Source organism: Excalfactoria chinensis, chromosome 12, assembly GCF_039878825.1.
Source record: "Excalfactoria chinensis isolate bCotChi1 chromosome 12, bCotChi1.hap2, whole genome shotgun sequence".
Taxonomy (NCBI): Eukaryota; Metazoa; Chordata; class Aves; order Galliformes; family Phasianidae; genus Excalfactoria; species Excalfactoria chinensis.
In genome coordinates, this window is record NC_092836.1 from 11,087,695 (window position 1) to 11,112,076 (window position 24,382).

A 24,382-nucleotide genomic window follows, 5' to 3' on the forward strand; every position below is an offset into this window, starting at 1 on the left:
CCCTAAACCAGCAATGAAGGCAAAGTACTCTCTGCCTCTTCCCTCTTTGGAGATCAGGGACTCTCGCCAGACTGTTACCATAATAGACTCAACTTATGCTCCTGATATCAAAACTAGCTACTGCTCTGTCCCCTCCTTCCCCTGTCTTTATCAGTTGTGTCTGCTGTGCCGGCCGACCTCCAGCATGACTCTCCCTTCCCTTGTGAGCTGCTGGCACAGCAGAATTCCTCTGTGCTATTGCAAGATAAAAAACATTCCTCACCAAAAGATACGTGAACAGAACAATATGGAGATTGCCCAAAGGTTAGGGCAGGCCAGAGGATTATTTTTGGTACCATCTTTATGCATTTTCCTGCATGGCAAAGCAGTCCCACAGGTGGGCTTGCAGCCCCAGCACAGGGGGGCAAGAAAAGCACTGGCCATTTTGGTTTCCTCCTCTCACTTCTCTGTTCAGGCAGCTCTGTCCCTCCTGTAGCTCTGCTTTCCAATTCTGCTTTTTCTGAGCCTCCCTCAGATGTTTCTCAGTGAATAAATCCCCGCTCTCTGCACAGCGCTGTGCGGATGTCTGCACTGCTGCTCAGAGCTCAGCCATGCAGGCTATTTAGGGCAGGGAAAAGCCACTTCAGATATAAATATCAATCAAAAACAAGCCAGTTCATCTGTCAGCTGCTCTCAGCCTCCCACCACCATCCCCATCTGATTTCCATCCTCGCTTCTGTGACTGCTCTGTGCAGCTGGGTTTCACTCAGATTCTGGACCCTATGGGATAAGGGATGGTCCCAACAGACCCCATATGAGTCATTTTGCCAGGGTGAGAGGAGATCAGATGTCCCTCTGAGCCACGCTGGTGAAGAACCAGTTGCAGAGAGCTTCTCATCCCCATACAGCTCATGTAATGCCTGCCAGATTTTGCACCAATAAGTCAATTCTTACCAATGATCTCCCATGGAGGGGCCTGGATGCAGGTTTCCTCCTGCTCCTTTCCCTTTCTCCCTCATCCCACACTTCCTGCCAGCAGCCACCTATCAGCCCAACACCAATGCAGCCATCAGGGAGCAGGCAGAGCTGGCAATGCCAAGGGGATGGTGTGAGCCAGTGTCAGTTGGGAAGGAACGTCATGCTGCTGATACGGCCCTTCCCTGCAGTTCCTCCTGCTGCTCCAGGGACTCTTCCTGGGCTATTTTTAGTGCTGAGTTACATCACCACCTATTGCACAGCTTTGAAACAGACGCTGGCTGCGAACAGCCAGGCAGCAGCTGCAGCAAACCGTGTTCCTGCGGTGACAGTGGCCAGGAGGTGGTTGGGCTGCACCCAAGAGCTGGGTTTGGAGGGGACACACCATAAGAGCACCGCTGCCCCAGCCCTGGGGATGCTTCCCAGCAGCACTGCTGTTGCCTGGCTGTGTGATACCAAACAAGCTAATTAATTCTGTGTGCTTCTCCTCTTTCCAAAGAGAGATTGGATGCTGACCTACTTTAGGGGAAATTTACCTTCTTTAGGGGAAATTTACAAAGGTCTCCAGCCCTTGTGACAAGCGGGTGGCACCAAAAGTGCAGCTGCTGCTGCCCATTCCCATCACCTCTACTGCTGCCACAAACATGCAATGCCTAACATTGCAGCCGTGGTGCACATAACAGCACTGCTCCTGCAAAGAGCTCATGATTTCCAGCTGGCAGAGGATAGTGCTTTTGGGTGAGAGCAGTTCATGTGCTGCCCAGCCACGTGGCTGCACACTGAGAGGAGGCTTGCTGTGCACGGGGCAGTGAGCCCTTGGTCTGCCTGGCACTGTCACCATCACTGCGCTTCCCAAGGGAGCTCACTGGCCTCCTCCCGACTGCCCAAGTGTTCAGCTGCTGCAGAAAACTCTTCAGAAGAAGGCAGATTCTGCAGCCCAGAATCCCTCTTCTGGGAGACTGTGGCCAGAGCAAGAGCCGGGGACCCATAAGGAGGAAATACTGTGTTAAATTCCTTCCTCTCAAGTCATTTTCAGAGAGGGAACAGTGTGTGCTCCCAGCACAAGGATGACGTCTTGCTGGCTGCCCGCAGCTCCTGGCTGCTCTCCCTGCTGAGTGAAACACTCTCCAAAGTCCCCACATCCCTGGGGCAGAAGGTGCAGATATCACTGCAGAGCTGCACAGATCCCCTCTCCCTTTTCCCCTCTACTCTCCAGGGGTGAAATGGTGGCAGAATTGCACTGCAGACTGTATGTGAGCCCAGCGATGAGTCTGGGCTTGCTGACCAAAACTGGGATTAAGCAGAAGCCTCATCTGCTTCAAGACAATAGCTGCTTGCAGGCCACCAGCACCGTGTTCACTTGTCCTCATTTCCCCAGCAGAAGCAATGAAATGGTTAAAGCAATCTGAGGAAGCAGTTAATTTTGTATTTGCATTGAGCTGCTTAAAATGTAAACAGGGAGTGAGGCCAGGCTGCCAGCAGCTGCTGCTGACCTCAAAATAAAAGATGTTGCAGGCTGATCTGGAGCAGGGCAGGCTTGCAAGCATAGCAAGTGAGGAATGTGACAGCTCTGCCTGGCACAGAGCAAGTGCTGCTGTCCCCTGCTCAGTCCCAGCGGGGCCGTGGCACTGGAGAGGGTATTGGAAAAAGTATCCCTGATGATTTTCTCATCTCAGAGATGAGGCAAATGCTGCCCTGATCTGGACAAGCTATGCAGGGATTATTGAAGCCAACTATCTGGGCCAAGGTTAATGAAGAAGCCTGCGAAGCCCTCCCAGCCAGTTCTCCCCTCTCAGGCGGGTTGGCATCAGGCCGCAGGGAGCCACAAGGCTTAGCTCCTGCCTGGCTGTGGAGCACACAGAGCTCCTCTGCTGATAGCTGGGAAGGATTATTATTGTTATGGTTATCGTCATTATCCAGTACCCCCGTCATCGCATGGGGATGAGCTCTGTGCTGCTCAGCAGGAGACGGGGATGTCATGGGGTGAGCACAGCTGGCTCATCCCTGAGTGGTGGGCTCCTCCTTGCCAGAGCAGTTTCCAGCATCTCAGTCCTGACTTTGAAACCATTATTATAGAATCATTAAGGTTGGAAAAGACCACTAAGATCATCAAGTCCAACCGCCAACCTGTCACTACTATGCCTGCTAAACCATGCCAGATACTGACAAATACAAATCCATGGGGTCATGGACAAGGACTGCTGGATGTGGAAGCAGTTCCACACCCAACCTATTTTCCCTGCAGCCTCCATCCCCCAGTGAGGCACAATTACCCACTTAATCAAGTGGGAGGGTAATTAGCCACCCAAATGGCTGCCAAGGAATGCCAGATTCACAATGGTCCCTGTGACAGAGCAGATAACACTAAATGGAGATCATTGTTCTTCCCGGCCCTGAAAACCTGCCAATGTCACCCTGTTCTCAAACCCATTGGAGACTTGTGCTGAAGATACTAGGAAAAATTTCTCCTCCGAAAGAGTGGTGAAGCACTGTTACCAGCTGCCCAGGGAGGCGGTAGAGCCACTGCCCCTGGAGGTGTCCAAGAAAAAGGCAGATGTCACACTGAGTGACATGGTCTAGTGATATGGTGGTGATGAGTTGATGGCTGAACTAGATGATCTCAGTGGGCTTTCCAGCCTTTATGATTCTATAACAGGGCACTGGCATCCCTCTCGGCACCCTTTCATCCCCCACTCCTCTTGCACAGCCATTGGGACCATGTACAAGGTGGCCATCCCAACACAGTGTCCCTGCAAGGCCACCAAGAGCGTGCCACTGCACCAGGTGGCACTGGGGACTCTGGCTGGGGATACTGGGGTTACTGCCCTGAGCAAGCAGCAGGAAGGGGCTACAAAGGGGCATGCAGTCAGAGGCATCAGGAAGCCACTGCAACGAAGTCACACAAAATACGGCAAAGAGGAGGTGGTCCCAGGATAAACCCACTCACTCACTGCCATTGGAATCCCTGCCAGGGGGCCAGCTGCTGGCGTCATGCCTGGGAGGGGAATGGTGATAGCTGGGTAACGGTAATCGGTAGAAAAACCTATTTATAGAGCATATAATGAGCTACTTCTGAGAGAAGATGAAAGGGAAGGCGATGAGTCAATAGGGCAGGCAGGGCTGAACTTTCCTGCTAATGAGACCGTTGTTTCATATGGAAGGGTAGCTTGCATGTTCCCAGCAGTGTCACTTACAGCAGATGGGGGAGAAGGGGACGCCTCTACCCTGAGTGAGGCACAGCAGCGCTCAGCTCTGAGCTCAGCCCTGCAACCAGCCCCCGTGCTCCAGCAAAGAGAGGCCTCAGAGGCAGTGGGGATCCCCCAGGGCTGTGCACCACATCCCCCCGGTTAGCACAGACCCAGCAGCTCCAACACCAGTGGCTCCAGAGGGCTAAATTTAGCTTCCTCACCCAGCTCTTCATTTCAAAGTTGCCCATGGGAAACATTTCCATTTTATTATGAAAACAACTTGGCTGCAGAAATCAATTATAAGGACATCAGAGTTGTTGGGTGCCCAGGGCCCCCAGAACCCTCTTGCTGGGGACCTCCCCCTGGCCAGCAGCCCCCGCAGCACTGGCTATGCATCTGCAACCCCAGGCAGCTCCAGCAAAATGCACCTGCCCCCACCCCCAAGCTCCAGCAGTGGAGAGCAGCCAGGCTGGGGATGAGCTGTGAGCCTGACCTGCGCTTGACATCTTGCTGAAACCCAAACTTCACCCACGGTGCCTATTACCTAATTAATAGATTATAACAAGCCAATGGAAATTAACATAAGAGAGGTGGCCCAAAGTCCTTACCTGGCCCAGCTAACGCCAGAAAAAATGTCAAACAACACAGAGGTAAAAATAATCCAGGAGCCTGCAGTCAGCAGCCCAGCCCCTGCAGTGCTTCAGGGCCACAGGCATTAGTTTTGCCCCATGATTGGGTGAGGAATGCCGCATCACCCTGAGTCAGGGCTGCTGCAACCACTTGGTGTGGTGGAATATCTCTCCTCAGCCTAATTTTCCAATTAAAGACATCCCCGCAGGGGGAAGAATCACATCGTATTATTGGAGATGCTATCGGCCTGCAGTCCCCCCAGGTGAGAAAGCCGGGCTGCCCAGCTCTGCTGCTCTATTTCTGCCCTGCAGACTGCTCATTTCCTTGTCCCAGGTCTGCGCTTTCATTTCACTCCCTTCCAGCCTCCCAAATTAGCACAGGCAGGCTCCTGCTCTGTTTGCTTTGGAAGAAGATGTGTTGCCGCAAATTATTTTTGATTAAAGTAAACAAAGACTCTCCCTCTCCTTGATTTTTTTTCCCTCCTGCTTTGATGTTGTCACTAATTTTAGTGCCCAGAGGAGTGAACCCAAGGGCTCTGGCCAGGGCCCAGCGCAGGACACTGGGACACCCTGGGCTGCCAGCTCTGCTGGCACCACTGCTAAGGGCCACACATGTCCCTGAGCCCTCAAGCAGCCCTATGCTGGAGCATTCCCATAAGAAGCAGCCTGGATCAGTGGGAGCTGCTGCCACTGTGCAGCCATGCATAGCTGTGGGCATGAGATGTGGCTCACTCAGCACTGGGGCAGGAGGTGTGGGTACAGCGGGGGCACGCAGCCTGTTTCCAGTATGTACACAGGGTTGTAAAATCCAGGATTTGGGCTGTTCCCAGCAGCTGAGCCAAGGGATTAGTGGGTGCAGTAATTCCCATTTAACCTGTGGGGAACCAGCACTGGATCGCATTCCCATTTCCTGAGCCTACTGGCCACTCATGCTCACCCCCCCTAGCCAGGGCTGGGAACCAGGAAAGCAGTGAACCAACAGGGGACAGTCACTAAGCATGCAGCATAACATGGCACGGCAGCATGAGGCCAGACCATGGGCAGGATGACACCGGGTCATGTCAGATCCACTCAGGGTTCTGAAGCCCAAATAGCGTGGGGGGTTCAGGTGATGACCTACACAAAGCTCTGACTCAGCAGGGGCACAAGGGGCATTATTTACCCAGATTTTTTGTTAGCTGTTTTGCAAGGGGATGAAAGCAGGGGGGGCATCCTTCCCACCCCAGAGAGCCCCCAGCTCATTGAGGTTCGGGGTGGCTGACCACTGGGGGACACCCAGAAGAGCCCCTACATCCGCCCTCCTGCAACCCCTGGCAGCAAACCCACTCAGCACACAAAGCTATTTATAGTCTGAACTGATGTTGATTTGGATGGAGTGGAAGATAAGAAAGTTATTTTTAGGAGCAGGCTTTGCTGGCTCAGGCACGTTGTGTCCCACCTGCAGGGCACGGCGGGGTGCTGGGACAGGTGATCCAGCACGCACTGCCTGAGCTGGCATGGTGCTGCAGGATGAGCCTGGTCCCTTCCTGTGGATCCGTGCTCTTGGGGGGGGGGCATGATGCCAACAGGTTCTGCTGCTTTCCTTTTGTTGGACCTCTGCAACCTCTGGAAACATCAGCCCACATGGCCAGGCCCAGGTAAAGAGGCAAGCACGTAAATCTCCCCAAAAGGAACTGCTGGGCAATGTTGCCAAAAAAAACAGTGCCAGCCCGTCCAGCCTATGACAACTGCATTGCTTTGGGAGAACCCAGCTGGCCTTTGTGGCCAAGATTTGGTCTCAACTGAAGGCTGCATTGGCATGGCTTGCCTGACAAGGGTTCTATGATCCACTCCTGGAGCACACTCACAGGAACCATCAGGAAAGACACTCCAACAGCAATTAACCTTCAGGCACATTATGCAAGCTCATTGTTTTGAGGAAGGATGGGAGCGGTGTGGAGCCCAGAGGCACAGAGCTGGCAGCAATGGGGGACACGCTGTGACCATAGTCATGGCCACAGGAGAATGACCTGGTGTGAGTAAATCTCAGATAAACCCTCATTCCCCAAGAGCAGCTTTAAAATCCCATTGCTCCTGGTGCCTACAAGGGGTGCCCATGAAGAACAGCAGTCCTGGCTGACATGCAGAGTGCTCTGACCACAGGGCCATGACACAACCCATCCCCATTGGTGCCACATCCTGTCCGCACTGGCTGGGGCACCAGGACACCTCCCTGCAGAGCTCCTGATGGCCATTCAACTTTCGATTTACCGCAGTGCTTATCAAGAAGACTCTGTGTTCATTATTTCAGGGAAAAAGAAGCCACACAGAGGTTTCTGCCCTGGGTGCTGGGGCTCGTGGTGCGCTGTATCACAAAGCTGCAAAGCCCCAATGGCAACAAAACCAGAGCATAACACATGGCTGGCACTGATACCATCAGCGTTTGGTGCTCACAATCTGTGATCACTGCTGCACCATGGACCCCAGCTCTGCTGGCATATCCTGCTCCCAGCCTGAGCTGCAACACGGTGTGCTCCAGGAGAGGATGAAGCTAAAAATGGTATGAGGGGAGGCAGCAAAGGGGAAAGTGTGGGAGCGTGGAGTGGTGCCACACAGGGTCCGTGGGTCTGAACAAAGCCATGAGCCCTCCACGTGGGTAGGGCTGGCCAAACAGCCTCCTGTCCCACACCGAACTATTACATAAAGGCAGGATCTTGTGAAGGTTGAGCAGTGAGAATGGAAATAACATCAGTGCCAAGACCAGCCCGGGGCCAGCAGGAGTGCAGGGCTGTGTGCGGGGCACAGGGCGGGTGGAGGGGGCTGCAGGAGCTCGGGGCGCAAGCTCTGTGCCCTGCCTCAGCCTGTGCTATTTAAATCCATTGCTTGTGAAAGCCAGACCTGAAGCAAGCAAATAAACATTATCTGGAAGCACAACAGCCCTGACAAATCTCCTAAACATTCAGTGGGCCGCCGGCAGAGGTTGCACAACAGGAAGAGGCTGCGGATCGCACTGCTGCGCGCAGATCCCGGTGCTCCCGGCGGGCCCCGCTCGGTCTGTGCGTGCAGCTCTGCCGAGCGCTGCGTGCCATCCCTGCGCCCTGCCTTCAGCCTCCTGCCCCTCGGCACAGCGCCATCCGTCGTGCACTGCTGCCCCAAGAGCACCGAGGGGCTTTTGGTCGCAGCAGAGCAAGTTAATGATTGAAACCGCATTCGAGACGAGTTGTTTTTATACCTCCACGTCGACACGTGTCGGGAGGGAGAGAGTTTGACCCGTGAGATGCCGGTTCCTGGGTGGCGGTGCGGGGGTACGGCCCGCTGCTGCGGGGGGGAGCGGGGAGCACCTCGGCCACATCATTCCCCGCGGCGGTCGCTTGCTGCCACCTGGTGCCACTTCGCCACAAGTGCTGGAGTGGCCGCGGCACGGAGCCACGGGCTGCGCTGTGCCAACCCCGTGTCCTTCTGCTGTTGTGCAAGGGGAGAGCAGGAGGAGCTGCGTTTCTCCAGTAGGGCTTTTATCACGCACAAAAATGGCATCACCGCTGCAAAGCTGGGGGAACCTCCAGCTTAATGCAGACCAGGAGGTGGACGCAAACCCTCCTTGGTAGGATGGAAGAGACGTGCAGGGGATGCTCTATGTGTCCCAGCTCCATCAGAGCTCCGTGCAGAGCTGCAGGAGGGAGCTTCTTTTTCCAGGAGGAAAAGAAGGGAGTGGGTAGCTCTGGAATAGTGAAGGCAGAATTCTGCTCTCAGGTGTGGGCAAGCAGCTGCACAGCAGCAGGCAGGCTTGTTCCAGCCCCATGCATCACCCACTGAGTGCACCCAGCAGAGCTTGGGCTCCCTGAGTCCTCACTGCTTTGATATTTTTGTCACTTCCCGAAGCTGACATGGAATAAGAGTAGCTGGCAAAAACACGTGTTGACCTTATTGATCTTTAGTTTTAATTCTGCATTAGAGGAAGAGCACTGACGAGAAGCAAACACTGTCCTGGTGGGAGGAGCACAGGGTGCTTGGGTTTGAAGCACAAAGCCCAGCAGTGTTACAGGCAACGTGGCAGCTCACCCAACATGCCCACACAGCTGTTCTCTGAATCACATCAAAAAAGAAAGAAATCGATAGAGCAGCACATCAAGGCTGCATGCGGGTCTTACTCTGCAGGGCAAACTGAGCACTTCTAGGAAGCAGCTCAGTGCAGAGCCCCCACCTCAGCAGTGCATTCTCACAGCTGCCTTCTGTGCAAAGAAGAAACCCCAAAACAACGAAGCCCACTGAAACTCCAACCCCATGCATCTTCCTTGCCTTCCCTACACTGGTTGCAGCAGCACACGCAGGGCTGGAGGGGCACTGTGCTTCTCTGTGGGCGCCCCGTCCCACACAGGCAGCAGGAACATGTCATAGGATCTTATGTCCCAGAGTGCTCCCATCCTGGCTTCCCCAGGATAAACATGTTCTGCTGCCAGGAAGGTTGTGAAATGCCATGAGTCAGGTGAAGGTTCAGACACTGGGGGTAGGACTGCAGGGCAGCTCACACGTGGCACCCTGCGCTGTTCAGCCCCACAGCAGCACAGCACCCCATTTAGCCCATAGTTGAACCACATCCCAGATGGGAGCCCCACTGTGCACTTCTTCCCAGGGCCACAGCCTTACCTCAGAGTGAGGGTTCTGGTTCCCAGGGGCAGCCCTTGACACTCAGCAGTGTGGGACTCTGCCAGCTCCCAGCAAGGAATGAAGGGTGAGGTGTCAGTGCCCAATTCCAGGTGCTCCCCATGCCCGTCAGTGCTCTCAGTTGCTGCCAGCCCCTGAGCAAAGGGCTGGAGTGTTCTGTCACCAGGCAGGAGCTGCTCCTGCAGTGATGTCCAGCTGCAGCCAGGAGGTGCCCATTGCATACTTTTTACCATGCTTTAGCTTTTAAGTGCTAAGACTAAGCTCAGGTTTCCTGGCCCCCAAGTTTTTATTGTGCTTCTTGACTATTTAGGGCTACCTCCTCTTAAAAAGGAAAAAAACCCAGCAATTTCACCTTTTACCTTAGAGGAGGTGAGCGTGGAACCTTCCTGCCCGTCATGATCTCTCTCAGTATCACCAAGTGTTCCTCATGGCAAAACCTGGAATTCACATAAATGTGAGAGGAAAGAAAAGAGCCCCAACACTGCCATCCCACACAGCCCCATCTGTCCTAAAGGAAACAAACCACCACGTGGAGCACTCTTTGAATTCCTAGATTTTAATTGCCATACAAATCCCCTGCAGACACCGATCTGTGGCATATGAGAAACCATACAAATACGTCACCATTTCTTTTCTGGCTTTTTCCACATAAAACTATCAGTTATTATTTTTTAAATTCTGTTTATTTTTTTAATCAACTCCTGTAGTAGAAACCATAACAAGCGATTAACAGCAAATTGCTCATTTTCCAAAAGAACAAATGTTTCTTCTCTCCAAAAAGAGCAGAGAAACCACCGGGGAGATCCAAATATATGTACAGGTACCTGGGCACGATGGCCGCCACGCGCCGGCCGGTTCCCCTCATCCACACGTTTTCAGCACCGTCACCATTCACAGAATTCATGGAATTCAGTAAGAAATGTGCTATTTACATCGGAGCAATCCGCAGCACGAGGGGACAGACAAGAGCTGAGACACGCTCGCCCTCCTACACGGGCTGCTCGCAGGCTGTTAAGGCATCACACATGCACAGGAGCTGCTCAGGGATCTGAGGAAATCCACACAGCCGAAGTGTGAAGGCGTCCACACACACACACACACACACACAGCTGTGTGACTTCCACGTGTTCTCTCTCATCATCTGAACAAGGAAAGGAGCGCCGTGCCCGGAGCGCGGGGATCGCACAGCACGGCAGCATGCAACGCGGAGCTCAGGGCTGGGAACACGGCGAGTCACGCTCCGGGGCACCTCCTGTTCCCTGCGTCTGTCAGAGAGTCCAGGCGATGTCATTCACAACTGTGTGCCAGTAACGTGGGCAACGTGGGCTGCATCGGGAGCTTCAGCACACTGCACGGCTAGCGGGTTGTGGTTTCTGCTCTTTTCTACTGTAACCTAGGAGTAGAAAAGGTTCGGGTCCTGTTCCTGCATCTACACGGGTTGCTCGGAGGTCCTAGGTCGCTGTGTCAGCAGTGCTATAGGTTGGTGTGTCAGTGACTCTGCCTGCCTCAGGGACTTTGGCACGTTCACCACGGTTTGTACAAATCCCTGAGAACTCGTCAATGCTTCGATGTGTTACAGCTCTGAGATGAGGCCTCGGCACGGCTGCGGCCCCGTCACGCCTGCTTCTTGCTGTTGCCCGTGCTGTGTAGCATTGCCAGGAACTCCAGGATGAGGTTTGCTGTCTTGCGTGGCCGCTCTACCACCACTGAGTGACCGCAGTTCTCCAGGATGGACACGTGGCAGTCCGGGATGGCACTTGCTAAGATGTCAGCTCCAGAAACATCCAGGACCTGGATGTTGGGGAGAAAAGTCACTGCCATAGCACTGGGCTTTATTGGCCACGGCAGAAACCCCGCTGGAGATGCCTTTGCAGGCCCAGTTGAGATCATAGAGTCACTAAGATTGGAAAAGACCTCTAAGATCATCTAGTCCAACTGTCAGCTCATCACCCATCACCACCATGCCCACTAAACCTTCTCCCTCAGTGCCACGTGTGCGTGTTTCTTGAACACCTCCAGTGACAGCAACTGCACCACTTCCCTGTTCCAGTGCTCGACCATTGTCAATCCAGCAGCACAGGATACTGCCCACCACGCCTGCCAAAAGGGCTCCTTTGGTGCCCAAAACAGAAACAGACTGTGCAGCTCTGCACCACATGGCACACTGCATTTGTCAACCCAACAAATGCTGATGCTGAGCATCAAGACAGAAGCTGAGCAGAGATGCAGACATTTGCAATTCTGGTGGGGGAGGGCTGAGGCCATGCTGTACCATCTCTCCAGGTCCTGCACTGGGTGCCAGCCTATGCCTGCACCTCACCCCTTCCCCACCCTCTAGAGTTCCTTCTTTCTCCCCTTGTAACCACGTGGAGAGATGCTTTCTCCTTGCCACCTGCACACAGAAGAGCACATCCCTCCCTGGTTGCCAGGACAACTCTACTGGCAGTTTATTCCTCTTATTCCTCTTTCCAGATTATGTCAGACCTGGCAGTACCCAAAAGCCTGAAGCCAAGAGGCGGCCACATACCTGGTCCTGCTTTCCCCAGATGACCAGCGTTGGTGCTTTGATCTTGTTCATGTTCTCATGGAGGGAGTGCCGGGACTTCTCATCCACGATTTCTAAAAACACTGGGGTGGACAGGAGGAGAGTAAGCCTATGGAGAAGGATGCTTTGTGTGCAGCCCCATGCAGCCCTTGGTGGGGGAACCAGCTCACAGACAGGGGTGGTGGGACAAGCCACAAAGGGCCATCCTTACAAAGGTGGTGGCATTCAGCACTTCCACCAAACTGCAACAGAGGCATTCTCCTTCAACCCCACTTCCCCATAGACATCAGTACGCATTGAACCAGTTAGGGGGATGAGAACAAAGCAGCAGCCCCATTGCCTACGCATCCCTAAATCCATCCACCCCACTGCCCTCCTGAGCTCTCAGCATGGGGCACACAGGGACAGCCCAGGGATGCAGAACACACTTACGTTTTCGGTAGAAATCATTGTGTGGGATGCGGACGTCCACCAGGCCCTGAAGGATCTGCAGGGGAAGAACAGGAACATACTGGGGGGGGGGGTGGCTGCACTTCATATAGGGCCAGCAGAGTGCCCGCCCCACCACCAGCTATCCCAGACAGCTATCCCACAGCAGGTCTGGCCGTCACAGCAGCACTTGGGTAACAAGCATTTCACCAGAAACTATTTCAGCTTTTTGTGATGCAAAGCTGCATTTTTCAGGGCTGGCTGGCAGGCCGTCTGTCTGTCTCAGCCATGACTCCGCTTTTCTTCCTTCTTTTATCCTTTCGCCAAAAAAAAAATTGGTCTTGGCATGACTTCACATTTTTTTTCTTATTCTCCAATCTACTCATCCCAGACTTCCTAAGGAAAACCTGGCGACACAGCCAGCTCCTCGCCAAGTCCCTCTCACCTCACAATGAGATGATTAACATTTCCATTGCTTCTGCTAAAAAAGCAACCAACAATCCCCCTCCTGGCCGGACAATAGGCTTCTTTATTTATTTAGTGCTTCCTGACAGCCATATTTACTGAAAAACACTTCTATTGCACAGCTCGCTGCTGGAACTCCTGCGACGCACTCGGGGTTATTCCAGCCACTACTGGCAGAGGGCAGCAGGGAAGCTCATAGGGAAGCTCATAGGGAAGCTGCCGGTGGGCAGATCCGGGGTGCCGCCCCAAAACCCCGCTCCTGGTTCCTCACCTGCTGTGGCACCTTGAAGCGAACGTAGGAGCAGAGCTTCAGCATGTCGGCCATCTCCTCGGGTGTGGAGGGAATCAGTGGGATCCTGTCGGTGCGCTCAGACTCCTTCAGCTCCCGGAGCGTCTTGACAAACTTGCTCTCAGTGAGACTCGGCAACCCTGGGGTGAAGAAGAAGGGCTGAGCACAGTGCAACATGGCTGCAGTAGAGACCCCAGGAAAGGCCCCTGTCCTGCATGGGGGCCCTGGTCTCAAACTCTAGCTGGACAACCCCCAAAGCTCTGGAGAACAGCAATGAGGGCAGGGCTGTTAATTCCTCCTGTGAGCTCTGTGCCTTGCCAGAGAATTTCAGACTACATGTATGAATTACTTCAAATTCTGCACTATGTGATGTGCAAGGGCTACTTTAGCATCAGCACTACTCTGGGCTCTTGCAGCAGCTCCTGCTCACTCTCCTCCATGTGACTCACCTGCAGGACATATCAGAGTCAGGCTACACACATCCTCTGGGTACTGTGCAGCGTAAATCCCAGCAACGTTCCCACCCATGGAGGTGCCAACGAGGTGGAAGGGTCTCTTGTTCAGCTTGATGCACTCCACAAACTGCACAGGAGCAGAAGGGGTGTTGTTAGGGCAGAGGAAGCAGAGGCATGGTGTCCCTAGAGAGATTCACCCCAAAACCATGAGGCCAGTGGACCGACCCGGCAGCCTGGGCAGGACTATGGGAGGGAGTGGGGCCACATGGGTACCAGCATCCCTTACATCCCTCATACAGCAGGAGTGGCAGCGAAACACCAAGAGACTTTACCTGGTGGATCCTCTTTGCTTGTCCCATAATGGAGTAATCATCCAAGGCTGAGCGGGTTGTGCCCTCATGCCCAGGCAAGTCAACACACACCAAGTGCAGGTTCTTGGGGAGGAACTGCCAAAAGAAAATGGGGTGGTCATACCAATGGGAAGGCAGATTTGCGTTCATAGGGATGAAAAAGATCCAACAAGCAACAGTTGCAGAGCTGAGGGTATTCCTAGCACTTTATAATGATCATCATAGCCCACGTGCCCCTACACCACCCTTGAGTCCCAGGCTATTGACTCACTCAGCAGCACTAAGAAAACTGGAGTCCCACCTTGACTACGGACAGCCACATGTCTTTGTGGCCTGAGAAGCCATGTAGCATCAGGATAGATGGCCGGTACCCAGGTCTTCCTCTATAGGAATAACAAAACTGATAGTCGTCGTCATAGTTGACGTATCTGACCTGCATGCCCAGGGCTCGACGCCAGTACCTGGAAACAAGGAGAAAATAACTCCAGGAGCAAGACCAGGGTGCAGCAGGACCCCTTTTCCCATATGCCATCTCAATGGTCTTTGAACACACACCAGCACCCTGTTGGTGATCATCCCCCACCCAGAAGATACCAGCCTGACCACACAGAAAACTGGGCTATTCCTCAGAAAGAAGACAGCTCTCACCTGCAGGCTGGCTAAAGATGCTGCAGTAAAACTATCAGCCAGAGGGGACCTGGGCAGAGACCATCAGAGACACTTTGGACAGATGATGTACATACAGTCAAAGGCCATGCAATAGGTACAGGTTTGTCTGCATTTCTCTTACAGTCAAAAGTCAGAACAACTGCTGGGCTCCTCCTGGCAGCCACAGTGCTTCCAAATACGTACACTATATCAGAATTTACATGAGACACAGAATCAAGGTCACCAACACTGCGCTGGGCTGTCCTAGCTCTCTGCCCACTCAAAGCTTATGCATTGTGCAATCCTCTTTTATCATAATCCCTTTTTTGTGGGAGTTAGTGGGACTTAAGCGATATCATGGCCATGTGCGGGTCCTACAAGGAGAGGCGAATTTCTCCCTGAATAAGTGTCTTAAGAGTGCTCGCCTCAAAGGCACCGGTGTAAACTACTGATGGGCAAGTTGGTAACATTTTTAGCAACTGATCCTGATGGATCAATTCAGCAGAAGACAAAATAATCTGCACAAAGCTGAACTGATCCCCCGCAAGGTGTTAACAGGCTCAGCAGCCACAGCTAAACCTCTTAACCCGCGGGCAGCAGCGGCTGACCCTGCTGGGCTGGCCCCAGGTGCCCCCCAGCCCCTGTGGGTTGATACCCAGGTCCCCGTGCTGTGGCATCTCAGTGACAGTGAGGAGGGAAGTGAGCGATGGGAGAACGCGGGGGTGTCTGGGGATGTGCCACCACTTCTCTGCTCTCACTCAGCCCTTAACTCACAGCCCAGAAGGATGTTGCTGCAGGTTCTTCCCTGTCTCCCCCTGCAAGGCCACGAGGTGATGCCTTGCCCCATATTGCTGTTGGGTTGGCTTGATGAGGTTTGCATTACTTCACCCCTCTCACCAGCTCCTAGATGCTTTTATTAGAGGGCTGCTATTAAATGCTCCATTAGTAGAACAAACTTAATCGCGCTGGGCAGGATAACATCCTTCACTTACAAGAGGTCACTTTGATGGGGAACACCCCTGAGCCAGGCTGCAGGAGCCACCATCTGCCACCGGCACGTGATAGCAGCTGTGTGGGAGGCCGGTGAGATGCTGAGATGCTGCCCAGCTCCCTGCAGGAGCACGATTCCAGCTTTCCTTTGCTACAAGCCCAGAAATGAAAGCTGACAGCACACTTATTGCTAATTTCCAGGGACAAATGGGGATGAAGGACATAGCGCCTGCCTGCTGCTATCAGGAAGGACAGGATGCACGTGGGTAAGGAAAACCACCCCTGCACCCACAAGACGGGGAGAATGGGGAAAGTCCTTTCTGTAACTGCCAGCACAAGGACAGGCCCTGCCTTGGAAACTGAGCCCTATTTTCAGAGGGGAGCACTCACCAGTAGTAGATGCGGATGAGTGCAGAGGGCCACAGCAGGAAAGAGGCCACAAAGGCCAGGATGGGGATGGCCAGGGTGCCACCAGCGATGACAAACATGTTGAGCACGTCGAGGTCCATGCTGCTCCTCCGGCTTGGCCCTACCTGCGTGCATGGAACGAGGGATCGGGGGTCAAACACCAGAATCTAGTCAAGGCTAAATGAAATCTTGGCAGCCAGGGAAGAGGAAAACGGTGAGGTGTGAGGCAAAGGAGAGCAGTCAGGAGGGCAATAAAGTATCCTTCTCTTTTACAGCTCAGTGTGACTAATTGTTACAATGTTATCCTCCCCGTGGTGTATATCCTTGAGGGTAACAAGCTCCAGGTGGGCGCAGACCAAGGCGTGGTGATACAGATTGCTCTCAGCCAGCCTAGCAGGTGCAGTGCCCACCCATGAGGTGCTCACAGCCCTGCGGCTCACATGCAGGCTCTGCCCGCTCCCAAATCCCCAGCACACAGCTGCTGACCTAGAATCCACAGCCTGAGCCCAGCTCCAGGCTCATTACTGCTCTGCACAGGCACCGACTAATCAAGGGAGCAGAGCCTATTAGTGGTCTTGGGAAGGGATGGAAGGAACCTGGCAGGGTGCTCTTTGGCCACCAGCCCTTATCTGAGACATATTCATCCCTGCTCCCAATATGGCACCAAAACATTGCCATACTCCAAATGCCCAAGAGCCATTTTGTGCTTGCTGCCCTTCTCAGGATCCAGCCCAGCTCCCAAATAACCTCCATCAGTGTCCCCCCAGGTAACACACCTGGACAGGTGCCCACAGCCCTTCGCTCTGCTCTCCCAGCTGTCAGCAGCAAGGATCTATTTTTCTCATTAAAGGATTAAACCCTGCCACGCGCAGCCTTTTTAATGCCTGCTGCTCACCAGCCTATGTCTTGCCTGTTTCCTCAGCACTAGCTCTCTTGTCACACTAGGTTATAAAACAAAACGCTTCCAGTACCTGGTGTCCTCTCACCCACATCTCCTTCTGCCCCAGATTTCCCCATGTCAGCACATGCAGATGAATTTCTGCTTCTTTTAGCAGCCAGGCCGGCGTGCTGTGCTGTGAAACAGGAACTAAAGCACCGCGGCAATATCCTCTCCCACACTGACGCTGCAATACCGAATCACATTACAAACACACTGTATGCGACCAAGATGAAAAGTTCACAAGAAGTCTACAGCAAAATTCACTTTCCCACCTTCCCCAGAGATGAAAAGGAGTAACTGTAGTTCAAGGAATGCAGCAGATGTTTGCATCAGACCTCTCCTTAACAAAGCCAAGCATCAGCTATTTCAAGCCTGTCATCCATTTCACAGTTATTAATTTCATTGCAATTTTGCAGGAAGATCTTTGCTCCCTGTGCTCCCTGCCTATAAACAATCCCTTGGAGCAGCAGGAACACCGCGTGCCAGCAGCAGGGCTGCATGGTCTGACCCACCTGCCAGCATGTGTTGCCTTTGGCTGTGCCACTAAGACAGGGAAGAAATGAAGCACAGAGTGCAGACGCTACAGCCCACGAGGAAGACAAGTCCTCAACTTGCACCACTCCTGGAAAGCAAAGCAAAAAGGGGAGATGCATTCAAAGCCCGGCTTACTCTGTAGAGATCCCCTCCTCCTCCTCTTGGCGCAGGTCCTGCTCACTGTGGTTGTTGTGGCTCACTGTGGAAAGAGGAAAACAAGGTTAGGACCGTTCTGCTGCTTTCCTTCTCCTTGCTGATCTGCAGCAAGGGAAGTAGTCAGTGTGGGGTATTTAAGAAATCAGCTCCCCTTCCAAACTCATCACTGTTGCCTTCTGACTAACCTTTCCCCTGCCTGTGTAAGTGCAGAACTTTGTGCAATGTTGTACCAGCAGGGCACTCGTTCCAAGTGGGATCAAAGCGTGCACTACAGATGGAGATAATGGGAAAAGCAAGCATGGCCCCAGGTAGCCCAGTGTCATGGAGGGTAGGCTGCCTGGGAGCCCCTGGCTGCCTGCTGGAGAGGCAGCTCAGGCTAAACAGTGAAAGTAAATGGGAACAGCCAGGCACCTTCTGACTGCCACCTATTACTCAGCACGAGGCTGCAGGAGTTGTGGCGAACAGCACAAAGCAAGGCTCCTGCCTTCATCAGTTAACTCACAAACACCCATTAGGCAAGTCTGATAAATGCCTTGTGATGACAGCAGTAAGGCCGTGTAGCAGGCAGGGCATGGGATGCTGAACCAGGAACACCGGTTCGGCCTCTACATCCCATGGCAGCAGGGAGAGGGCTGGGAGACACCCCAGAGCCGGGGTCCAGGCACCCCAAGCAGGCACTGATGTGCCAGAGAGGCCAGGAGATGGGAGGGAGCTGCAGGGTGCTGCAAGGACACTGTGTCAATGACAGTCCCCAGGGCCACCAGCCAAAGGGACAAGTGGCTGATAGCCAGGTTGGAATCCTCATTAATATTTGTCCTCTTCCAAGCTTATTGGGGCACCCCAGGGAGGCCGGAGAAGACCCAGCCTTGCAGCCCAAGTATACATGGTGATTTTTTTTCCAAGCCTCATGCAAGATGCAGCAGCAGCAGCACACAGCAGTGTGTGGGATCAGAAACCTGCCTTTAGCTCAAAAACAAAACCCAAGCCCACGGATGTGAAAGCAGCTCGCTTCGTTTCCCAGGGAGACGGTGAGGCTTTGCATTGAGCAGTGCCTCTCATTGAGCAGTATCTGGGGATGCTGCAGCAGGCACAGGGCAAGCCCCTGCAGTGGGCTGAGCACCGGCGGGGCTGCAGGAGGTGCAGGGGGATGGGGGGGGGGGGGGGGGGGGCTATGGCCACAGAGCCTTTGTGATGCTCCAGGTGGGAAGCGATGCAGCGTGCAGCTGTGTGCGTGGCAAGGGAGCACTTTCACTCCGACAAATCCCCCACGCACACTGTGCTGCTCATCAGGTGTGTCAAAACTCAAGTAGAAAGATTATGGGTCTGTGCTGGGCAGGCAGGGCACATTGCTCCCTGCGCCCACGGCTCCCTGTTTCTCCCCAACAGACTGTTTATCTCCAAACATCCAAATGCAAAGGAACGCATTTAAGCACTTAACCACTCTAATTGTTGCATGAAAGAGATTTTAAGATCCCACAGCGAGACCAGGGGGCTTTAGTGGGCTTCAACAGCACAAACAGAGCCCCCAGGAGCCCCAGCTCATAGTGCTCATGGTGTAAGGAAAACCAGCAGAGTGCAAATAAACATCTCCCTCACATCTGCCTCTCCCTGCCATCCCCAACAGCCAGGAAAGCACTATTGACTGTCATCAATGACATGACTAACATTACGATTCCTCAGAGGTATGTTTCGCAGCGTGACCTTTAGATACCAGTCCCAACAAAGTAATGATTTAAGATCTATTTGTATTCGGACGATCTCTGTCCGTCAGCCAGCTCTCTGTCTTAATCCAGTCTCCAAAGGGCTGGAAGTAGGAAATGTGCCCTTTCACCTTCGTTTATTTATAGACAGCAGAAATGAGATCATTATTTCTACAGCGCCGGTTCACAAAACACCCATCTCTGACCCACTTGCAGCTGCACGGCGCAGCTCAGGGCCACGAGCCGGACCCCACCTCCACGCCACCCCCAACCCCAATGCAGATGTCACGAGTGCACTCGGCCTCAGCCCCCTCCGGAGGATGGGGTCGGAGCGCTGAAGTCACCCCCTCCCTCTCCCCTCATCCATATATCTCTCCCCAAAAGCCTGCTCCAGTAAAATGACGGCATCCTTCAGAGCAGCATCGCGGCTCTCCTCCTCTTTCTGCCCTGATTTTATTTATTTTTTTAACTGGATGAAAAATTAACGCCAGTTTTTAAGCATATCTTTACAAATTATTGCGTTCCGGTAAGGCCTTTCAGTCTCCTCCTCCCTCCCCGCCTCCACCCATGCCAGGGCCCGGGGGCAGCGGTTCGGTATCCTGGTACCCCCCCCCTCCCCGGTGCCCCTCAGCCCCAGCACTGCCCCCCGCAGCTCCTCGCCCCCATCGCTTACCGGGCCGGGCGGCAATGGCAGCACCGAGAGAAACGCGGCGGCTCCGTTGCGCCCGCCTCCCCGCGCCGGTACCGGGAAGGATCCGCGGGGGCGCAGCGGAGCGCACGGGCGGTGATGGAAGGGGCGGTGCGAAGGGAGCTGCAGTGGGGGTGAAATAGGGGGTGGGAGGAGGTTCAAAAGGGGGTGCAAGGAGCGGGAGGAGGAGTGGGGTGGAAAGGGGGCTGGAAGGGGTTCAGAGGGGGGTGGAATGGGGTTGTAAGGAGGGGGTGACATAGGAGATGTAGTGGAGCTTCAGTGAGATTGTAAGGAGGGACGTGATGGGGCTGTAATGGGACTTCATTTGCAGTGTAATAGGGATGCAGCAGGAGTATAAGAGGGGGGATGAAATAGGGCTACAAAAGGACGATACAATGGAGCTGCAGTGAGGGTGCAAGCAGGACATGCAGTAGGGCTGCAGTGGGGATACAACAGGGGAGCAAGCTGGGGACATAGTGGAGCTTCAGTGGGTACAAGGAGCAATGGGAGTGTACAAGGGGGATGCAACAAGAAGGTGGTAGAAGGTGGTGGGGTTAAAACAGGGTGCAAAGGGGCTGCAGCAGGTAGGATACAGTGGGGTGCACCGGGGGTGTAAGGGAGCATAGCGAGAAAATATAACTGGGATACGAGGGGATGCAGTGAGGCTGCAGCAGTGAAAGGAAGGTGATGCAACGAGGATTAAGAGAGGATGTGGTATGGCTGCATTAGAAACACAAGGGTGGGTGCAACTGGGGTTACATCAGGGATCTAGAGGGGAGTGCTGCACCTGAAACAGATTGCACAGCCCTCTTTCATGAGGGGAAAATGTAGTTAAATTGGAAATAACATAATCTCCTGAATGAATGCAAGCAAATGGCAATGAATCCTCACCATATCCATGCTATGACAAAGCACGTCCCTTTGGCCCAGCTGGCTGTGAGAGCTGCAAGAAGTGCTGTGCAAAGGGCTTTACAGGTCAGAGTTTCTGGCAATAACTCCAAGTGTTTGATAACATGAGCTGCCAGAAGACATTCATGAGACCAAGCACAGGCGAGTTAAACAGACATAACCCGGCTGTGCCACCAGCTTAGTAAGTGTCAGAAACCAAACCTGTGGTTGCTAATGAGGCTGGTGATGCTTTGAGTAGCTTTCGTAGGGCTTTCATCAAAGGGGATTCCCAGCAAAATTAAACTGAGCAAGGAGCTTTGGCTAAGGTGTCCTAAGCAGAAATGTGAGGCATTCCATGCCTTTCTAAACACTGTCTGTAGCCCTGTTTGTTTGCACAGCCCTCCTGTGCCAGGCACTGGGCTGGGAGCAGCCTGGGACATGTCCTGTGGGACATGAGCAGATGTGAGCAATGCAACAGGCATCAGCACAGATCACCCAGAAGGAACACCCTGTGAGCAGCTGTGATCAACAACTACTCGTAGAGCAGGGAAGCCAGAGCAAAGTGGGTTTGTGTTGAACCACACTGTGAGATAACTGAGAAGCTCCCACATCCTGTGCTAACCTGCTCTGCAGTCCCAACACTGGTGCATGGTCGGGGCTCAGGGAAAGAAGTCACCGAGTGCTTGTTTAGGTTGCAGTGGGAAAGGGGAGATCTTTGGGCCCCTTGAGCCAGAACTTGTGTCTGGGGACAGCATGGGGACACAGCCTTAGTCCTCAGAAAAGGGGCAGAAAGATGGTCCCAAACAGCCTTGTTTCCCATAGGAACATGGAAACTCTGCTGTACCCATGCCTGGAGAACCAAGGCTTTGGCTCCCCCAGGCTGGAGAGCAGCATTTCTTCACCAGACCAAAAGCTTCCACACTATTTCCCACCACGGGGTCACGCAGCCCCAGAGAGCAAGGCGAGATGATTTGCAACCACAAGTGGCGGCACGCAGCCCTGCCACCGTGAATCACCATCCCGAGTTGACGCAGCCCCATCTGTTCCCACTCCTGGTGCAATGCCATGAGCAGCCCTGGGGCAGCAGGTGCCCCCGGCATATTCAGACCCGCTGCAAGGAACACTTTGCTCAGTGGCACACAGCCAGCAGCCACCTGCAGGGCAGGGATACTCTCTCAGCCCCACAGCAGCTCCCAGCTCAGCCCCAGGCAGCCACCCCCGTGTACCTCCCATTGCACAACCTGGGAGCGCAGCCACAAACGCTCCTGGCTTCTGAAACGTTACCCAGCAAGAATTCCCATTGCCCATTAGCAGCTTTGAATAATATTTTCTTAACTCTGCTCAAAGCCCTTGCATGCATTGCGCGTGGTGTAATTATATCCTTCAGTGCTAACAATTGCTGTGCACTAATTGTCACAAAAGCTTGGTTATTTGATGGCTGCAATGCCTTTGTGGACCTGTAATCCCAAGGTCTGTTGTAATCAGCGTGTGCCGAGGGCTTTGTTTCATTTCATAGAGTCATAGAATGGCTTAGGTTGGAGGAGACACAGTAGCTCAGGCGGGGCCTCACAAGGGCAGAGTAGCCCTGACAGTCACACCTCTGTTGATGCAGCCTAGAGGACTGTGCTTTCTAGGCTGCAAGAGCACACTGCTGGTTCATATGGACATCTGGACATAGAGCCATTGACAACAACTCTCTCGCTACAACCATCCAGCCAATTCTTTACCCACCAAATAGCTCAGCCTTCAAGTCCTTATCTCTCCAATTTAGAGATAAAGATGTAATGTGGGACCATGCCAAAGGCTTTGCAAAAGTCAGTTGCCCTCCTTTTGTCCACCATTGCTGTCACTCCATCACAGAGGCCACCAGATGGGTCATAGACGATCTGTGTCCTTGTTGAGTCCATGCTGGATGTCTCAATAACCTCTTCATCTCACATGTGAGAGGTGAGCACCCCAAGTTTTGCACCTCAGCTATGTGGCCTTGCTCAAGGTAGGGCTGCAAACAAGGGCTCTGTATTGACAAGATCCTACTGAATCCAAACACGTACCCTTTGCCCTGCATGTCACCTTTTTACCTCCAACTAACTCTAGATAACCTTAGGGTAATGCAAGGACAACTGCTGTTGGAGCCACCTTTCCCAAATGGCCATATTTGGTCTGTAGCCTGGTTTCAAACTTTAGCAGCCTGAATGCTTTGTTATTTATTAACCAGAAACTCCAAGATAGGACTATTAACCACTGTCAGATGGCTGTCCAAGTCTGCCAGGAGCCCAAAGGTCCTTGTGTGTGCCCAGTACCACCCTGACCAGCAGCGGGCATGTGGTCATGCTGCCCTGCTTCAGCCTGCCCCATGGCCTGTGCAGCCAGCCACCATTTTCAGTAGTGCCCCACGTGGCAGCCAGGCAATAGTGAGAGGGATTACCAGGGGATTGGGCTCAGCAAGGACAGCTGGACTAGGTGATCCTAGAGCTCTTTTCCAATCTTAATGATTCTATGATTCTATGAGAGGAAGCAGCCCAGCCGCTGGGTGGAGGATTGCTCCAGACATCCTGTGCCCCTGCTTTGCCATAGGGCGCATTCAGACACATCCTGCCTCGCCTGTTCCTCAGAATCTTCCTGAGAGGGGAGGAGGATGGAGAGCTGAAGCATCGCTCCAGAAATAGCAGAACTGCAGAACCTACGTGGTGCTGCTGTGAGCCCAGAGCCTCACCACCCACACCTCTAGCCAGAGAATGGACCTCATGGAGCAGCTTTATGGGGTGATTGGGAGGACAGCCTGCAGTTGTTGCTTGGAAGCAAAAACAAAGGAAAAACCAGTCTGCAGCAAAGCAGAAGGTGTGCTCTTGGCCAGCATGGGGGATACCACGGCCACACGTGGCAGGGATGGGTGGGGATGCACCCAGCTCAGCAGCCAGCACCTCTCCTGCTCTTGTGCAAGAGCGGGACAGCCTGAGCTGCACCACCTCTGCATTACAGTGTAGTACAAAGGGTAGAAGGAGATAAAGCAGTGCAGGGAGGAGCTGGATCCCCAGCAAGGTCACCTCGTGCTACTACGTTCATGAGGTGGGAGCTGAGTCAGCCTGACACAGAAGCTGCCCTTGGCAGGGAGGCAGGGCATGGAGCTCAGGGCTACAGCCCCTATGGGCCCTGCAGCAAACACGTGCTTTTAGACACTGAGATGGTAAGTGTGTGGAAAGGCCCTTTTCTTTCAGAGCTCGTCCTGCCCATGTTCAGGGTGTGCCACCACCTTTCACCAGATCCTTGGTGCCCACCATCAGTGCCCATCAGACCCCATCCAGCACTCCCAGCTCCCCAGGCTCTTTGCCTCTCACTGAGGGTCTGGCAGAGCCACGGCCCCTTCTGGGCTCAGTACTTGGCTCAGAAAAGTGGGCTGTCCTCAGAGCAGCATCAGCGTCCCAGCGCTTCTTTGGAAGATGGAAGTGAGGGAAAGGAGGAAATGGCAATTCCTGTTCTTGATTGAC

General features: G+C 53.6%; 1 protein-coding gene across 1 annotated transcript; it reads right to left on the minus strand.

Moving 5' to 3' along the window:
* Positions 1-10,088: 10,088 nt before the first annotated feature.
* Positions 10,089-20,133, minus strand: ABHD6 (abhydrolase domain containing 6, acylglycerol lipase). Its single transcript, XM_072347417.1, has 10 exons — positions 19,995-20,133; positions 17,601-17,664; positions 15,974-16,116; positions 14,247-14,406; positions 13,928-14,041; positions 13,590-13,722; positions 13,123-13,280; positions 12,390-12,444; positions 11,940-12,040; positions 10,089-11,203 (listed from the first exon to the last, which is right to left on the minus strand). Exons 3-10 carry the CDS (start codon positions 16,090-16,092, stop codon positions 11,027-11,029), a joined length of 1,017 nt encoding a protein of 338 aa, XP_072203518.1. The 5' UTR covers positions 16,093-16,116; positions 17,601-17,664; positions 19,995-20,133; the 3' UTR covers positions 10,089-11,026.
* Between the last annotated feature and the right edge of the window lie 4,249 nt (positions 20,134-24,382).